Source organism: Amblyomma americanum, chromosome 1, assembly GCF_052857255.1.
Source record: "Amblyomma americanum isolate KBUSLIRL-KWMA chromosome 1, ASM5285725v1, whole genome shotgun sequence".
Classification (NCBI taxonomy): domain Eukaryota; kingdom Metazoa; phylum Arthropoda; class Arachnida; order Ixodida; family Ixodidae; genus Amblyomma; species Amblyomma americanum.
The window spans coordinates 187,085,019-187,104,019 of NC_135497.1; the positions used below are offsets into that span (position 1 = coordinate 187,085,019).

A 19,001-nucleotide genomic window follows, 5' to 3' on the forward strand; every position below is an offset into this window, starting at 1 on the left:
GAGCCACCGCCCGATGTAAAGGGTTCAGCCGTATCCATCCATCCATCCATCCATAGGTCATGATCATCATCATTGTCTGCTTGCGACAAATGATTTTTCTCCTTTCACTGCCTCCCTTTGCATTGGTCCCGTCATATTATTTTGAAACCTAGTAATGAACGATGCGAATATAACATTTCTTTAAATCCTAGCGGTGAATATTTTGTTTGCGGGCATGCATGCGCGAGACTTTCCGGCATCTTGCTAAGGCAGTGGATAAATGATACATACTCAAAACGTAGACAAATGACAAAACTATTACATCCTTGAAGTAAAATAACCGACGCTATCTTGTTCAACAGGTTTATTTTAGCGCCACGCCGCCTGTAGCTGCCATTCCTAGCGGCAAAAGGCATGAACTAGAAGGTGCGCGCTGGAGCAGTGCCAAATGTACAGGCCTCTAGTGCAATAGGTCTTGATTTTGGCTATGCCACTCAATGCTATCTGGCAACACTGCTTGGAGTTGGTGAATGGAACATTAACCGGCCGCCGCAGGCAGTACGCGAAGCTCACGGCGTTTTTCCTCAAGCACCGTTGCTGTCGTTGCTGTGTAGCGGCTTTGGCCAGTGAACGAACATTCTTGGCAATTCGTCGAGGATCAGTTCCAAAATGGGAGCGCTGTTATCTGTGTTTTTGTCGGCGGTGAGGACCTACTTCCATGATGCAGCTAGCCCTAAACACCCCTTCGGGTTTGCCATGCCTCCCGAAATCCATAAGACTCTTACACCCGAGTATATTGAGTCTTTCAAGCAAGTATTCGTCATCGGCGACGTGCATGGATGTTTCGAGGAGCTGATGGATCTGCTGGCCGTGGCAAAAGCCAGGGAGAAGGACACGCTAAAGTTGTTCGTTGGCGATCTCGTTAACAAGGGACCGAAGAGCGAAGACGTTCTTGACTACCTTCTCGCCAACCGTGCCACATGCTACGCCGTCCGAGGCAACCACGACGAGGTGCGTTATTGACAAAGCATGCCCATCTCCACTATTTAGTTGCGCTGCCATCTGAAGCATTTCAGTGCCGTCGTGCGTTGTTCGAAGGAGCGGAGCCTGTCGCCCTTGCTGGCTCAATTATTAATTCTTACGTGCATTGAAGCTGCCAGGTAGAAATGATTTTGTTGTTTCGTTAATTGTAACATGAAGTAGTTTACTGAGCTAACTGAGGTGCACCGGTCTTTGCAAGAGCCTGGAGCTTGCACAGTGTCATGGAAACAGCAACAATGGTATGGATTTTCCCAAGTAGTGTAGCCACCCTTTGGTTTTCCAAACCCTGTGCTCCTCCATGATCCAGGCATCGTCTGTATTTGCTTATTGAGTGTAGGTTAAACAAATCAGTGATGATTAGGTTTGCAGTCATAGCTGCCTAATTGAAAGAAGGCACATGTGCTATGCCAGCTGAATGCAAACTTCATAGTGTGACGAAAAAGTGTACCTGCATGCGGACTTCGCCACGGGGAATTCAGTGAGCGACTTTCCGCGAAATAAAAGTGCTATTCTTGACCTGACAGTGCATCAAAGGAATATGCTTGGCAACCTGTTGGATCTAGACAACTGTTCCTGGTGGCACAGTTGGCTTTCAAAGTACTGCCCTCACTGCGTTAGCTGCAAAGCCAGGACATCTGGACTTCTAGGACCATTTAAAGGGCACCGCATGGAGCACATATTCATTTGCCACAATATGCTGAGAATCAAATATGCATTTTCTGGTAACTATGTCAGCTAAAAAATGTGTAGAACTCAACAGAAAATGTGCAAAAGTGCACCTTGTGCTAGCTGTACCTTGGTGTGGTACAATGTCACAGCCTAGCTAACATGGTGTAGCAGCAGGCCCGTGCCACACTGGAAAGAAAATTGATGCGGCATGAATAGAAGCCTCCGCTAGTGTACACCTCTTCAAGAGTTTTTGCCAAACCGTAAGCACTAATCAGCCTAACGTATTTGATAGACTCAACCTGTCTTGTTGTGCTCTTCTCTTTTGCTTCTCTCTTTTCTCTTTTGAGAAGGGAAGCCACACATGGCACAGCCTACATTATTGCATCCTACAACCACTTCGGCTACTGGCCTTGGACTCTTAATCCACCAACACCTTTTTGGTGGTTTTGGGAGTTTACTTAACATCACTTCAGAGTATCCGGCAGGATTACCCTGCCTGACAAGAGTTACTCTCTTTACTGTGTTCTTCACTCATCAAAAGTTTGGCCTAGGTAGTCTAATGATTCCGTTCGTTCCACTCTACTACTAAGCCATTGTCTGTGAGGTCCCGATGTATGCCCACTGGGCTATGGGAAACCTGCCCTAAGTGGCCTCCCGAGGTGGCGGGCGGGCCACCTAGTCCAAATGGCCTTGGGACATAGTCACAACCTATGCACTGGATTGTGAGCAGGCCGCCCACCGTGGCAGGTGGCAGTTCAAGTAACGATTTGTAGTAGTAGTGGTAGTAGTGGTGGTCGTGGTTTATTTAAAATAATGATAAAAAGGAAGGAAAAGATTTTTGCTAGCCCTGGCATCTGCTATTGCTACAGGAAGCTCGTGAGCTGGGGCAGAGGAAATAAAGGGATAGCAGGCAGACTGGAGAAATGAAATGAAAGAGGTGAGGGGACAGACAGAAAGGATAGGGGGAGAGAGGTACTATATACAAGTATTCTATTTACACAATAACATATTTACAGCTCTGGCACGTGTGATGTCCATAATCGAAGAGGAAGGAGAATAATGATTTGTCACAAGAGGTTACTCGGGAATAGGAACCTGGGTCTCGCAAGTCCCACCAGTGGCAGCACCTGCCATCACAGGGCAGTGGCGCATTGCTTAATTGCTGCACCAGTGCGCCAGGAAAGATGTGGGGACTCCCAGGGATCTTATGAGTGTAAAGTTGAGAGTGACCAATTTCGAATATATGGGCATTACCCTCATGCCCTTATGACGGAGCTTTAATGTCCCCTCCAGTTTTAGTGCGTTATCAATAACTAAGTCCCCACTCACTGATTTCACCGATCTTTGTCTGAAGCCTGCTTGGCCCTGAAAACCGAGCCTTGAACTGAAACCGAAACCAAAGTGAAAACCGACGTGCTCCTGCACCTAATTTTCATTTGGCCTAAACACACCAAATTGTCTTGTCATATTTTTTGCCCTCCATCAGTGGCTCCTGGGCAGCCACATCCCCATTGTTGTCCACATCTTGCAGTTGGCAAGTAGCACAATGAGAATAAAATAGAATAGAATGAAAAGAATTGCTATGTTACTGGCCCATGTCACAATCTGCGACCACCATTGTGCTTTGTTCACAACTGTGTGTGTATCTGTCGAAAATTAACAATATGTTTCTCATTGCAAAACAAGTTAGTTGTTTTCTTTATGCGAGCATGGATTATTTATGAGGGAAAAAAATTGTCTTTAGAAATGGTGAACACTGAAGAAGAATGGCTGATTGTGTGGGTTGGTATTCTTTCATGATTTTTCAAGAGCCAGGACAGAGAATGAGAGGGGACACACAAACAGTTCTGAACATACAACTAACGGTTCTGAACTTACAACTGAAGTTGTGTGTCTTGGTCCTGAAGCGCTGTTGAGAAATTATGATTGTTAACACTGTGTGAAACAGATTAAAAAAAAATTCAGTATTGACCGCTGGTGAAAATGGGAAACATTTGCCACAAGGAGCCACTACAGGGTGGCTTCAGCGGCTATGGGTCCTCGCCCTTTGGCTGTTCTCACTTGCAGTGCAAATACCAAAGAAGTGGGTCATGGTGAAAAGATGAGGAATAACACTAAGTTTGGGTTCTGATTTCCTGTAGGGCTAAAGTGCTGGGCTTTAATTCAAAGAATAGAATGTACTGATGGGCAAATTGGTTTGACATAGTTCAAGCGTCCGGCTCCGAGACAAAGAATGATGGGGACAACACGTATGTAAACAAAAGGTTACGTAAACAAAAGCTGTCCGCATATGCACCTCACCAGGTACAGGTTCAGAAAAATATACAAAGATGCCAGGTCCTGATTTGTGTGCTAAGAGTGTGTGTTGTCCCCATCATTGTTTAACTCAAAGGAAAAAAAAAACATGAAAGCACAGAGGAACGGGGAAGAAGAAATGTATAGATAACGCTAGCGCCTGCTGTAATCTGTACGTGTTTCTTGTTTGCTGTCTCTGTGTTTTTATGCTTTTTGAAACCCTTTTCATGAATCAACTTGGCCACTTAAAGGCACTCTTGGGCTTTTATTCATTCTTGTGGTTGGCACAGTAGTCACTGCGCAGAACTAATGCTCTCTGGAAGGTGTACAAAGTTCTAGAATGCAAAGGGTGGCTGGAGAAACATTCGGTAAACAAGCCCAGGGTGGTTGCCAACACTTTCTGTTCAACAGTGGCTTTGTACTGTATTATGGCATCGTGCTCGACCTGCAGTCAAATTGTGTCACACCAACACAAGTGACAGCTGCATCTTGCTGTAATAGGCTACAACAGATAACCTCAAAATGAGTTTGCATGTTTCCCTGCAGCCTTCTTGTAACCATGCTGGAGGTTTCACGTGTATGCAGCTCAGAGTGCTGGACATGCACATGTACTGCATGAATGCAGAATATGGTTATGGACAGCTTACAGGCCCTAAGAAAGGTTACGTAAACAAAAGCTATCAGCGTATGCACCTTACGATGTACAGGTTCAGTGAAATATACAAGTCCTGATTTGTGTGCCAAAGGAAGAATTGAAAAGATGGACGCATTCATTCTATTGCATATGTGTGTGGCTCTTATAGCGAACCACTGAATACAGAGCAGGTCTTGCATGTTACTGGTTATTTGCAGGCCTTTTATTGACACTGTACACACTGAACCAGCATACATTTACTCTGCAAGAGTATGCCAGGAAGTACACTGTGCTCATGTGAAACTCTTCTGTACACACGCATGCGATCACACCTAACTTAACTTGCCCTGCTGCATCCATTTCTCACAATTCGAGAAATTCTCTTATACCACAGAATTCTGTTCCAATTACCCTTAACCCCTGCTAGGCTATGCCTGTACAAACTTATACAGCACCCCCACTGCTCGAACTGCCCTTCCTCCTTTGCCAACATGGAACACTGTCTCTTCTCTTGCCCCATCACTCTCACCTCCCCCCACTATCCCAATCCCCTTCTCCCTACCTGCGTCACTTGGTCGGTAGACCCCAACAAGAATCTGCAGAGAGCCGTGGTCCGGCTCGCCATCGATATTCTAGGCGTCTAGATTAAGATGGCAATAAAAGTCTTTTCCTCCTCCTCCTCTGACCACTGGTATACCTGTGCATGAGTAAAGCATGCTTCTAAATTTCACAAGATCATGTGTCAGTTTAGTTATGTCACAAATAGTATTTTCAGAACAGTGTTTCATTTACTTCCGATTCCATTTGTGTAGTGCTCAGTGTATGAAAGGCACTAATTGGGGTATGTGGCCTTCAGTATATTGAGCCATGAAGTGCATGCACAGAGAGCTCTTAAAACTGTGTGAGGAGCCCAGATATGTCGCAGCCTCAGTGTGAAATATCATTGAGTGAAAATTTTCCAAGCACACCATCACATATAGCCAGCTTCAGCTAAGGCCACAAACTCTGTTCATTCGTTGACAATTTTTCATCATTCTAAGACTGACCATATTGTCCTGCTGTTTTTTCCTCGTAAATTTATGTAAAACTGCAAAGGGGAGGTTTGCTTGAGGCTTTAAATGCATTTAATTTTACTGCACTGGCATGCATGTTGAGAAAAAGTCACTTATCTCCTGCTGTGCAGCAAAACACACTGCACTACTTAATAATTGTATTCTTTGCATATTGTAAATACTGCTGTACAGTAGCAGAAACATGCCATTAGTGCTTAGCAGGTTGAGCAAAGTACTTCCATTTTCAGAGAGAAAATTTGAGGGCGAGGAAAATTTCCTCACCCTCACAACATGCATTGCATGAGTTAAAAGTAAAAACTCTCTCACAACATGCATTGTCTTGCCCCTTTGCCTCCAACACAGGTGGTGCTCAAGGAGTATTATGCTTCCCGCAGCCACTCTTATGCCCTGACTGCTGAGAACGTCTGGATCAACCGGCTGTCAGCACGACATGCCCACTACCTTGAGCAGCTCCCCTACACCTTGCTTTTGCCAAGCCTCAACACCATCATTGTGCATGCAGGCCTTGTTCCTGACCAGGGACTAAGCACATCTATAGTCAATATGGTGACTATGCGAAATGTCATTATTGATGACTTCTGGGAAAAGGGTGGCATCAAGGCTACATGCAAGGATGAAGAACGTGCTGAACCTTGGGGCCAGGTGTGGAATGGGCCACAGCATGTCATCTTTGGCCATGATGCCAAGCGCAAGCTTCAGAAGTGGCAGCACTGCACAGGCCTTGACACAGGATGTGTGTATGGCAATGCGCTCACGGGCATGTTCATTGCTGGGCCTCGGGCAGGTGAACTAGTGTCAGTGAAGGCAAAATGCACGCACCAGAGGCCCAGGGAGAAAAAGAAGTAAGAATTGCACTCCGTCGTACTCCTTCAGTCAGTGGGACAGAAAATGTTTACAAGCAGACAAATTGTGCAGTCAGGAAAGGACTGTGTGCTACCATCTCTCTCCTGCTCATTACAACACTCACACTTAACATATCAAGACTAGTCAAATCACCCTCTGTGCCTTTCATATCTTACTGTCTGTGGTATTCTCCATTCATGTCTCAAAGAGTCTACACCTTTGAGTGTGATGACAACTGTGATATTTTTGCATTTGAACATATGGAAAAGAGACTGTTGCATTTGTTGTGACTTTTTTATTTTTGTACACTGTAAGAGTTCATCGGAAGAACAAAAATTTGAGGCGGTGCCTATGAAGTGCACTTGTGCACACCACTGGCTGTTATCTCTCTTCCTTCCTACCTTATGGAATAAAATGTGCTCCTGAAAGGGAAAAGCAAACAGCACGTCCTCTGAACATGTTTATTTTGAAAAAAAAACTGCTTGATTGCTTTGCCAGTGCACTGAGCAGTATCAGCAAAAAGCATGCTGGCTATGCTTGTTGCTGCTGCTGTTGTGAGCATGTTTGTTTATTCATGAAACTCATCACATGGTTCTCACTTTCCTGTGTCCACACATTTTTGTTGTTTGCCTCAAAATTTTTTTTTCTCCATCACAGTTGAATGGGCCTGGATAGCGGTATATGGCATCACATTTTTATAAGCGTACGCTGCATTGGTAAGGGCATAGGTTATGTTATCCTAGTGTGCTTGGAAGACCGAAGTGTAGAAGGCAGCATCGATAGAATACATAAAATTATACAGTAGCCCACCTCATCTGAACAAAAGTACAGGTCCAGGCTCAGCATAGATAACAGAGAAGCACTGATGTACTTGCAGGCATTCACTATATACATAGCCACGTGTAGTTATGGCCCTTTGGTTTTTTTTTTGTCATCTTTTTTTTCCAATTGTCCAATTGAGCGCTATTGATTTCAATTATAAATTTGGGTAACAGTCTGGTTATTCAACAAAAATTTTTCCCAGATTCCTCAATTTTTATTAACCACTTGAAATAAGTCTGGATGAATTTTTCTCCTGCTTGGATTTGCACCAAACTCTGGCCAATCCCCTACCGTGGTTAGCAAAGATTTTTGTCATTTGGTTTTTTTTTTCAGCAAAAATAAGTAGCTGTTGACACACATAGTTGTTTGGGACACCAAATTGTTTGTTTGTGCTATGCATTTCAAACCTAGAAATTGCACATTGCTCGGAGAAAGTGCTTTCCACATCGGGCATTTGAAATTTTTTTGCAATTCCAACAATTTTGTGCTTACATTATTGCTATCCTCGTGTAGCATTTCCGTATCAGCTGTGCCTGCCTGCCCTTGTACATTGCAAAAACATTCATTATCATAGTAGCAATTTGAAACTCCCAATAGCCTTGGAAGAGGACGTCGTTAGCGTGGGTGGTGATGCCAATATAACGTTCTGTCAGTGCCTGTGTTCTGGCTTTTCGCTTCTGCATGACATCCATTAGTTTTCGTCCGGTGCCTTCAGCTTTGACAGTGACAAACTGCACGTTCTTTATGATCCATTTTCAGGTTTAAATCATGTTTAATGGTCACGAAGGTGAGAGGGGCGGGTTGACCATGTGAGCTTGGAAGTAGTAGGCGAGGATGGTAGGCTTGAAAAATACATGGGCTGTTGGATGGGGGCTCGGAGTTGCTGCCGACGGAACCACGGGTCAAGAACAACGCTTGCTCCGAACTGCGCCACCACCACCAGGACAGGACTACCGACGAGTTAAAGGAGTTGGATGATGGGAGGAAGGTTACTGGAGGGTTTATTTACATAATTTACATAGAGGTCAAAGGAACTTCTTTCCAAGGAGAGGATCTTAAAAGGAGGCTTAAGGAGCCTTAAAAGGGAGCATGGTTAAGGGAGCGCACATCCCTAAATGGAGCATGATCTTCACTGCACTCGCTGTCCAGTTTTGTACAGTTCTCAGTCCCTAGATTCCCCAGGTTGAGGTCTCCGCCAGGGTGGGAGTGGCCTATCTTTTATTATCACGCACCACTGCACACAGGGACACGCCCTCGTCACGTGTCGAGCCAGGGAGAAAGGAGGATGCCCTGGTGCCCATTTTGATGGCGGATGGAAATGATCTCGTAGCCAGTCGAAAGATTCCACGCACTGCCGACACCTGTTCTTTAGATGTCAGTCGACGCCCCGGACAAGAACGCACGGTCGGGTTCAGTAGCCGAAGTTGTTGTGTGGAAGCATGGTAACAGAACAATACGGTTTGTGGTGAAAGCAGCCTGTGTGCGTGTGGATGCCCCTGCCTGTGCAATGGTGCTTTGTATGAAGCAGTGCAATGGAAATTATGGCTGTAGTTTATGCCTGGAACAAGGAACATTTTCTAGTGGTGAGTTTATGCTATGACCACAGTTCTGCACATTGTTTCTTTTCATTGCTGGCCTTATGATACCAAGTTGTTATTGCTGCTCCTATTGATTTCCTGATAGAGTAATGACAAAATTTCAATAGTAATACTGTATTTAGCTTTCATCCAATCATTAAGGGAGGGGTGGGAAAAGCTGAGAGCTGCTGGATATGCTCCCCCTCCCATACAGAGTTTGTACTTGGCATAAACGTCTGTCAGGATTATTTTTTGCAACATATTTAGTTTTATTTATTGTACATTGAATTATATGCTTGTTGCACTATCGCTAACTTTAATGCCTAGAAACTGAAAACATGTAGTTCAAGTTCTCTAATGTTTTCAGAGAAAGAATGGATTGTGTGAATTGATGTTTTAAGCAATATTCTGCCACTTCAAAATAGTGGTTTAGTTAAGTGTAGAATTTATGTATGAAAGAAAAGCATGTAATGCTTGGGGTATATTTAGCAGGCAAGGGAAGGGAAGAGGGGCTCGTCATGACACTCATGAAAGAAGCCAGCAGGCATCAAAATCGAGCAGCATGGTGGAATGTTTTTTTTTATCTTTTAATGTAATGAATGTGAGATGAATAGTGTAATTATTTGATCACTTAAAGATAATTGTTTAGAAAGCAGAGGAAAAACAACTGTGACACTTGTCGTAATGCAGAATGTACTACGTTTACCACTACGGATGAGTGTGGCGCTGGTGAGCGCTCTCAAGGTTAGGCTACATGCAAAATAAATACCCCCCGAAAGCAGAAGATTCCACAGCTGTCACCGTAGCTCAGTTGGTACAGCACCAGAAGCGAAATTTGGAGTTTGTGGGTTGGGATCCCACCAGTTGCATGTGGTTGGTTTTTCTTCCGCTTTCTAATCGGTCATCTTTAAGCGATAAAATAATTACACTCTTAATATCCCATTGGTTAACATCACTAGAAAAAGGAACATTTCCCTATGCTGTTTGGTTTCGGTGACTGTTGGCTTCCTTCTTGGTGGTATATTTGTGTTAGATTGTCTATTTGCGAGTGCCTGTGCACATGTGCACCACACACCCCGAAGGCATCGCGACTGCTTTTGCCTTCAAGATGACATTTATTGTGTTCTTATTTCTGTGAATTGCTCTTATTATCTGAAACATTTAAGGCTGCATCAATGTGCAGGGGTATGCTTACTGTGGCGGCACATAGTGAAGTATACAAAATGAATCATCTCATAAGGCAGCTTGGCTGGTACTTAAATGAGTCTTGCACAGCTACTGTGCATGCCCTTGCCCATCTTGGTTCCAGTCAAGTCACTGCCTCAGAAAACCATTTATTGAACATGTTCTTGTGCTCAATTTTTTTCAGGCTACAGCTGTCCCATTCTTTAAAAATTTCTGAACATTGCATTGAATTCTATACTGCAGTCAGGGATATAGCATGCGAACATGAATAATTCAATGCGGGTTTATTTAGAAGTATTCCTATCTAATCATCTGCAATGGCATCTTCACTTATTTAACATGCTGTATAACTTACGGAAAGAGTATGATGTTTGCAACAGCAGCAACAGAACTGTGCAGTTTCCAAAAAATTACACTTGGGTTCAACTTGATGCTAAAAGAGAGAACTCTGCTTAGTTAACTATACATCACTTATTGCACGCGCTATAAAGCTCATGGAAAGGAGGAGGACACTGAATGACGACACAGTTCACTATGTGCTTTGAAATTTCCAGCTGGGTGTTCAGAACAGATAAAGGCAGAGTGCATTGTCGGTATAGCACAAACGATTATTGAATCATAAGTGCAGTTGAGGTTCTCCATAATGCTCCAACTGTTCATTTTGTCTCTGCTTAGGTGCACTGCGGTACAGTTACACTGATCACTGTGTACCTGCTGTGGAAAGGACTTCAAGCGGTATGAAGGAAGATGGAAGAAAAGCTCTGCACTCTCGTGGCACTGTGAATGGAGTGAAAAGTGAAACTGTTGTCGCAGCTTGAGGGCTATGACCTTGTATGGGGAACATGTCCAGACTACATGCATGTCGTTCTAGAAGGTGTTGCCAAACAATTTAGTGCTCTGTGGTTGCAGTCCTTGAGTTCTGAATATCATATAGGCTCGAAATCAACTGTCGCATGTTTGAACAACAGGTTTTTGTCAATTAGGCCACCAAATTGGTTTACTCGCTTGCCTCGCAGTTTGCGTCAGACTTTGGATATGGAAAGCTAGCGAATGGAAATGGTGGATCTTGCACTATTCCATTGCCACGTCTTGATGGTATTTTGCCAGAGCGATACCTGAAGCACTTCAGTTTGCTTGTGGAAGGAATTTACATTCTTCCGAACGACAGCATAACTAAAAATGACATTTTGAGATCGTCAGAATTTGTAGCACTCACAGACTCTCTGTGGCTGTGGTGCAATGACTTACAATGTCCATCAGCTCCTACATTTGCCTAAAAGCGTTTCAAAACTTGGCCCCCTTTGGTCACATTCCTAATTTATTTTCGAAGATGGAAATGGGGTCCTCGTAAAATTTATTGCTGGAGCGAAAGGTGTCCTTTACAAATTCTAGAACGCTATGTGCTGCTTCAGAAACTGAAAACACTGAGCACTAGCATTGTTTTTTTGCCACAGGCAACCACATTTCTAGACACACTAAGGAAGAAAACTAACGAGAGGACATTACTACTAGGAACAGCCAAACCTTGTAGAAATTTAGATTTGCATGAAATACAAATGATTGCAGACAGGCTAGGATGCGAGTTTGCACTGGAAGCTTCTGCTGCAGTTTTCATTAGTTCTTCACGCGCTTTCTTCCCAATTACCAGAATTTTCACTCCAGGGGACTCTCACATCATTTTGCAATGTCGAGAGTTAGTGTGTTGGTATCCTACATGCACCACACCTTACTGTTTGTGTCAAAAAGACGGGGCCACATGACCTAGTCTACCGCAGTGAAGTTGATCGCCTTTGTGTATTAATGGAAATAGGAAGCACCATATTTGTGCCAACAATGTGTCATCGAGGATCTGTATCCATCCAGATCCTCGATGTCGCCATTCATGTCACCCAGCAGAATATCTGCGCCTTCTCCAAACTGCTTTATACCGTCATTGAGACACTTAACTAGATCCTTAGTCTCTTGCCTGCATTTGTCCCTTGTCCTTAAATAAACTACTCCTAGCCATGTCCTTTTACCGGCAATTGTACAGATACCCAGACATGTTCTTTGCAAGTTGACTTTATTCTTTGCCAATTTGTTCCTTGATGTATCAGCATACCTACTGCCCCTCGCTTTCTCTCCGTTGTCGCTCTGTTGCTCCCTTCCAAGACGTAGCCATCAATAAACAGTGGATCTTCTAGATCCCTGAGCTGCGTCTCTCGCATAACGCGTATACAGCTACTTCGTCCTTTAACTGCTGTTCTATTTCTAACCACTTCGCTCTTTTCTACCGCCTTGCATGTTTATGTACCTGATCCTGGTGTTAAATTTCTTGTTTGTAGTTTTCTTCCTGGACCTCCTAGTGGCCATGCCAGCCACGTCAACAGCGAGAAGGCGGCCAACTCGCCAGAGCGGCAGTATGCTAGGCAGCGATGTCCACCGCACTGTTAATAAGAACCGACTGGGTTCGTCCGACGTACCTTTAGCCACAGCCTTCAATTATAGTTCTCGGCAGTTTTTGGCCATTTCTAGACACACTGCTCTGTTCCTACCCGAGCTTATGTACCAGTCATTCAGCCAGTGAAGCTACTTTGCTGGATAGGATGAATAGGTGGCTGAAAGAAATTAAAAGCCATTCTCCAAGCACAATATATTTGGCTCAGTCTTCATGTGCTGACAAGTATTGTGGATCAGTGCTTTGGCTGCAGAATTTGCAGAAAAAAGCCGCTTTTACCATTTGTAAATTATAAAATCCAGATAGCGTTCATTTCACGATGAAACAAACCTAGAATAGCATTATTGGGATGGGAGGATAATGCAGAACAGGCCTGTTTTACATATGCAGTTGAAGGTCGCAAACGAAGTATATTGCATGCACTACCATGGCTCAGTGGGCCTTGTAAGCTAATTAAACTGGTAGGGACACAAAATTTTGAGGTGGAAATATCTGTGTGGCCCAATTTCCGCGCATACATTGATATACCCACTGGGAGCGCAGCTCACAATGTAATTTAAAAATTAAATGTGTGTGACCGTCACACAAGTGTCGTCACGACAAAAACGAGTCCTTAAAAATTTATGAGGCTTTAATAGACATTGCAAGAAAAGGAACTCGCTCAACACAGGTATGATGTCCACAATATCCTCCATGTTCTGTGAGCGGTGCCAATATTCTGCAATCTTTCAATCTTCAAAGAATATTTTTGCAGGTACTTACCATAGCAAACCACGCCCGTTTTTATTTCTGTACTGCGTAAACAATGAACTGAAGCAGCATAGTACACAGTAAACTGGCTCAAGCAGGATATTTATGTGCTAAGGGCCCATCCAGGCCCAACATGCAACTGCACCATTAAGCATCCACAGCTTTCCACTGCATGTCATAACAAACATCAAGAGTTACATCTAAATAGGACTGCGTGAACTCATGTAAAATAATACTATAGCCAATGTGATCCCAGTCTAGCTTTACATCCAACAGCAAGCCCACTTTGGCATTACCAAAATGCGACAAATTACAAGGCAGCGCATCCCCCATTGCTAAATGTTTTCATGTTTGGAGGAAAGAACTAAAAAAAAGGTTTTATTGACTGCAAAGCACAATTAAACCTGAAAAGAAACTATGCACACAAGTGGCATAAAAACTAGACTACTTGAGGCTATGTGAAATCCTTGAGCCCCTCAGCAGTAGTAACAGGCCAGTAGTAAGACAAATTCCATACTGTTAAGCTGTTTCCGTATAACGAGCTCAAAAACCGACGAATGACCAATATGTCACATTTAAATTCGACAATGTGCAAACATTGCAGAGTAGAACTACATGATTCAGAGTGGTTTCCACAATGAACATTGGCTCTGCTTTTACAGGAGTATAGACACTTAAATTTTAGTGGCATGTTTTCTTCTCTACAATGATGCGAAAGACACTACTACGCATGAATCACCATGTGATATTCGCCTACGACCGCTAAATAATTTTGAATCAAATTTTTTCTGTCATGCTGTTTTGGTTTCAGTTTCAACAGCCGAACGACAGCTGTGACGTCCGAGTGCTTTTGTGTCACGTGATTCATGGAGAAAGTCTATATAATCGCTGCTTCATCGTTTTAATTTACTGCACTGCTGAAGCCAGCCTTCTTCAAGAGCCAGAATGACAACGAATGTGGACGCAGCAATTATATTGCAGTTTTTTCATGTCTCACGTGACCTGTAAGCACAAGTTGACGTCACAGTCCTCATTCGACTGTTGAAACCGAAACAGCACGAGAAAGAAATGAGATAAATTATTTAGCGGTCGTAGGAGAATACCAGGTGGTAATCCATGTATAATAATGCCTTACGCATTACAACAAAGAAAACACACACCCAAAAGTTAAGTGTCTATACTCTAACTAATGTCCTGTCTAAAATGATTCCTATATGTGCTAAATATGTGCACCAGTCCATTCAATGCACCATGAGAGCTAAGCTTAGTAAAATGTACAAGAGTGTACACAACGAAGTCGCAACAAAGTGTAGAGTGCAAGACAGCTTAATCTGCTTTACATGCCTCAACAAGACTGCAGTAACAATCATAATGTGCACATAACAAGCATTGACCATTTCAACCTGCCCTCAATACGCCTGAACTTATCGGGCTTTGTTGATAAGAGCATACATCACCTTAGCAATCTTCTAATACATATGTAGTTCCATAACAAAAAAAAATGCTGTTAGTTTTTGGGCTGCAACAAAGATGGCAAGCGTCAATGCAACAAATTTCAGCTGTCCTTTGTACACCTGGTTTTTGCCAATTTGTACCAAATCAAATGCTATGCAAAGTGCAGAAGCTTTAGCAATCGCATCTGCCCATTGCTGTTTTGTGCACACGAATGATGGACCAAATGAGGCTAGTCGTCAAGTGCCTTATTCTTGCATAGAAACAAGATTTTGCTCTCACTTTTTTGGGGCAACTGATTTGTACCATTAGAGCACCTTCAACTTCTCCGTTGCAAGTACCTTATGTACAAATGTCCAGTTCCTGCAACTGCTTCATGTGAATGTCAGAACTGTGTAAAGAACGCTTTCAACACACCAAAGTTGTTGGTTAGCACTTTTTTTATTAAATACCTACAACTAATCTATAAAACATAGAGAAGTATTTTTCTATAATATGTAGACTCTTAGACTGACCTTTCTTTTAGTATATATATATATATATATATATAATCTTTGATTCAACATTCTACATCTCTGCCATTCAGATGAAGAAAAAAGTATGCGGCAAAACAGTGCTAACTATAAAAACAAGCAATGCATTACATTCAGTTTGATGAATTTGCAATTTAAAATGAGGCACAAACTACACGCCTTTAAGATTAAAGTAACTTGAAAAATGCCAATTCTAAGCACACTGTAAAAAGCTATATGGCCCGTAACAGTGATTTTGGGATGACTGACATCAAAAGCACTCAAATGACAAGAATGGCAGAAACATAAGACACCATCACTGACTTGAGAGCACTTGACCGTGCCAAGCTAACATGTCTGAATGAGCCGACGTGAAAGCGATTAAGCCACTGCTTGCATGCTGTTACAGTCCTGCTAAAAATCTCAGCTTTGAATCCATCAGTGCTACATATGCAGCCACCCACCCTGGGCAGAAATAAATAAGATCACTCAACATCGCTCCCCTGTAACAAACAGAATGGCAGTAGCTTGGTGTTTTTCAGAACACAGTACCCAGCCTAAATCCCAAATTCTGGGGCCTAGATGCCTCGGAAAGAAACTACCCTACCATTAGGTTAAGCGTCCAACGTCACACCTGTTGGCATGCAACAAAGCAAGCACCAATGGCAGGAAATCACAATCTACGAGAAAAACTAGGCTAACAACCGTACACTGTAACAGGCTCTGTCAGTGTTTACAACAAAAGCACCAGTGTTCATAAAGACACTTGTTCCTGCAATGTCCATTAATGAAGGTGTTTTGATTGACATTCATGCTACCTTTATTTGGGGAAAAAGGCAAGGTAAGCTAAAATCAGAGAAGAGAAGGAAAACGCCGACATACAATCGCCAGCATTTCCATACCATGATCTTATACTCATCTCTTGTCAATTACGGCAAAAACAAAAAAGAACATTCCTCCTAATATATTTACGTGGGGCTTGTATATATATATATGTATATAATATATCAATGTGTTGCCAACACAATAATAACAATAATAATACATAATTATCGCAACGTACAAATAGTACTATCACATCTTGCTTCATAAGCTTGCACTTTCTCTCTGCTGGTGGGAGGAGGCCAGCGAGAGAGTTCACTTGCTCACTGCTGAAGTCCTGAAATGGGCCTCTGCCACAAAGCTGCTGGCTGCTGCATCCTCCTCGCTGCCGATGTCCTCAAAGCTGAGGTTTGAGAATGCATTGCTCGCCTTCTCTGTTTTCCGCTTGTCCTTGCGGCTTGCTGATGCACGGAGGTGCGTTGCGACTCGACGGCCTCCTTCAACTAGATCCTCGGTCATCATTGCATCTTCTTCTGTTCTCAGTTGCTGGTAACGTTTTTTGTCCTTGCGGAACTTCCTAAGACTGCCTTCCTCATCAGAGCTATTTGGACTCTCTGGAGAATCGAGAAGAGTTTTGGCCACGTTGCCGGCTCGAGTTACAGTGGCCAGGGCAGTCTCCACTGTTGCTTCAAGCAAACTGCCACTTTCAAGAGCAAATGGGGTGGATCCAAAGAGGTCTTGATGGCTCTGTGTGCGTGTTGGAATGGCAGGTGCATGGGACCCCACAGACATTGATGCCACAGAGTTATGGCGGCCTGATGGCTGTGGCACTACAGATATACCTTCTTTGAAGAGGGTCTTGTTATTGGGAGTTGTCTTGAGGTGTGTGAATGGAGCTGACCCAAACAGATCGGCCTCGGAGTGTCCCCTGGTCAGCTCACTCTCAGAATTAGCATGCACAGAGAGGCGCTGATAATCTGCACGATAATCCTGGGCTGCCGTTTTGTAATCTGAAAAGGCTGGACGTGTGTAGCTGTGCTGCTGTGTTGTAGATGGTGTTGCAGCAGCTGAAGCAGGCAGCACTGTGAATGGTGGCATTGAAGACGCTGCTGGCTGCGCCACACAGGAAGTGCTCACTGCATGTGCTGGAGGCCTGGCAGGCTCAGACAGCTTCCTTGGTGGTCTCGGTTTGCGAAAAGGAGCTTGTGTGAACACATCAGCACCATCTCTGTTAGCCAGTGCCCCTTCTGTCGGAAACGATTCTCGCTTCGGCAGAGGGAGCAGGCCCACCTGAACTTTGCTGATAAGCTGCTCCTCTTCTGCAGTTGGCTTTGTCTCTGGCTCTGAAAGCTGGTCTTCATCCTCAAGAAGTGGCTTATCACCTTCCATGTGCCCAACAAACATGTCTTGGAAGCCACGTGTTTGCAGACCGCCTGTCTCTGGCAATACAGCCCTTGCACTGCTATCAACAGTTGCTACTGGCTGCTTGCCGACACTGAAAAGCTCCTTGCTGGGCTCCAGCCTCTTGTTTTCCCTCAGCCCGCTAATTTCCCTAGCATCATCATCCTCACTCAGCTCAGCCCTGGCCTGAAGGTCACTTGCAGACCCGATAGAATCCTTGTCCTCTTCTCCAGCTGTCTTGCCACTTTTTCGACTGGACTCCCCTCGGGCATAATCTTCATCGACGTCATCCAAAAGCTTTTCATACTTGGAACGATCCTCAACGGGAATCCTCGCAAATGCTCCAAAGGACGCCAGAGCTTCCTTGGTTGACCGCCCACCCTGGCTGCCCTCCTGGGAAGCGCTGGAGTTCCCACTGCAATGTCGAGCCCGGATGACAATTCCGTCACCGTGGTCTTCATATAATGGCACATACCCAGCTGCCTCTTCATCTAATGACCCTGCAATACAAATTGTGCAAGCTCTTACCAACTGACAGTATGCTGAAATGAAGTTGCTTGTTTGGCAGATTAGGGAACACATGAACAAGATAAAAGACATGTGAGGCATGTGCTCTTCACCTTGTAGCTGAGCCTGTACTTCAGCAGTGCTGATCAGAAGCAGTAATGTGCAGTATAGGCTCACACATGTGAAGTATATTTAGTGCCAGCAGTTCTATGCACGAATTTTAAACTTGGACAAAAATGAGGGGAGCATCAATGCAACAAACTCGGGCATGCAGTTAGCCTTGAATGCTTTTGGAAATGAAACAAGAGATGCACATGACTAAACCATGATGAAACCTGATGGCAGTCATTCAACAATAAATTGTGGGCAGCAACATGGGCACGAGAATCTGACATAAGCAGGCCCAAATAAGCTGCCCTCAGTGGGCTCTGTCAGCTGCTCATTTGACGTTTGAGTGCTGCAGAGGTGACAAATTATAGTAATTACTGGCAGTGATCTAGTAATGTGAAAATGAACCATATGCTGCTCTGACATAAGGTCCGTTCGATTCGCCTGCACTCGCTGCACCAGTTCTGTAAAGTTCTGTGGTGGTGCCGTGAGCGTGCAGCACCAGTTCCGGCAGTTCAAGTGCAGCTTGGCACTGGCTGCTTCCAAAATGAATTGTCGAGTGCAGCCCTGGTTGTCTGCTAGTCTTGGCATCGCCAGCAGGTTGTAGCCAGCTGTGTGCAGCCCACTTCAACAGTCATCAACATCCTGAACTACGAGCAGAATTTTCAAACAGCACTTCGCATCGAAGTGTTGCCATGAAGAACCAGCCTCGATGCATATGCACCTTGCGGCAGCTGGCATAAAAAGCATGTGTATTCTTTCACTGAACACGACTGAGGTGTGTGCACCCCTGAGTTAGATGTTGCGCAGTTTTTACAACAATGTGCATCATGCTGCATGCACGTGTTTGGTTTTTTAGTTAACATACCTAGTGTCAAGTACTGTTGTTATAAC

General features: G+C 44.0%; 2 protein-coding genes across 5 annotated transcripts in view; one reads left to right on the top strand and one right to left on the bottom strand.

Moving 5' to 3' along the window:
• The first annotated feature begins 477 nt into the window (after positions 1–477).
• Positions 478–12,747, top strand: LOC144114367 (serine/threonine-protein phosphatase 1-like). 2 transcript variants are annotated; one of them, XR_013311020.1, is made up of 3 exons: positions 478–990; positions 6,034–10,853; positions 12,443–12,747. XR_013311020.1 is itself a non-coding variant. In XM_077648047.1 (2 exons), the coding sequence occupies exons 1-2, from the start codon at positions 649–651 to the stop codon at positions 6,535–6,537; spliced, it is 846 nt and encodes a 281-aa protein (XP_077504173.1). In that variant the 5' UTR covers positions 478–648; the 3' UTR covers positions 6,538–12,747. The 2 variants fall into 2 exon arrangements, 1 of the variants encoding a protein (XP_077504173.1); XM_077648047.1 differs by having other exon boundaries at positions 6,034–12,747.
• Positions 12,748–15,285: 2,538 nt separating this feature from the next.
• Positions 15,286–19,001, bottom strand: part of Nak (Numb-associated kinase) — a 99,654-nt gene continuing 95,938 nt past the window's right edge. For all 3 annotated transcript variants that reach the window (XM_077648056.1, XM_077648055.1, XM_077648054.1), the window contains one exon: positions 15,286–17,992. In XM_077648056.1, coding sequence (XP_077504182.1) covers positions 16,407–17,992 — 1,586 coding nt within the window. In that variant the 3' untranslated portion in view covers positions 15,286–16,406. The remainder of the gene's footprint in view (positions 17,993–19,001) is intronic.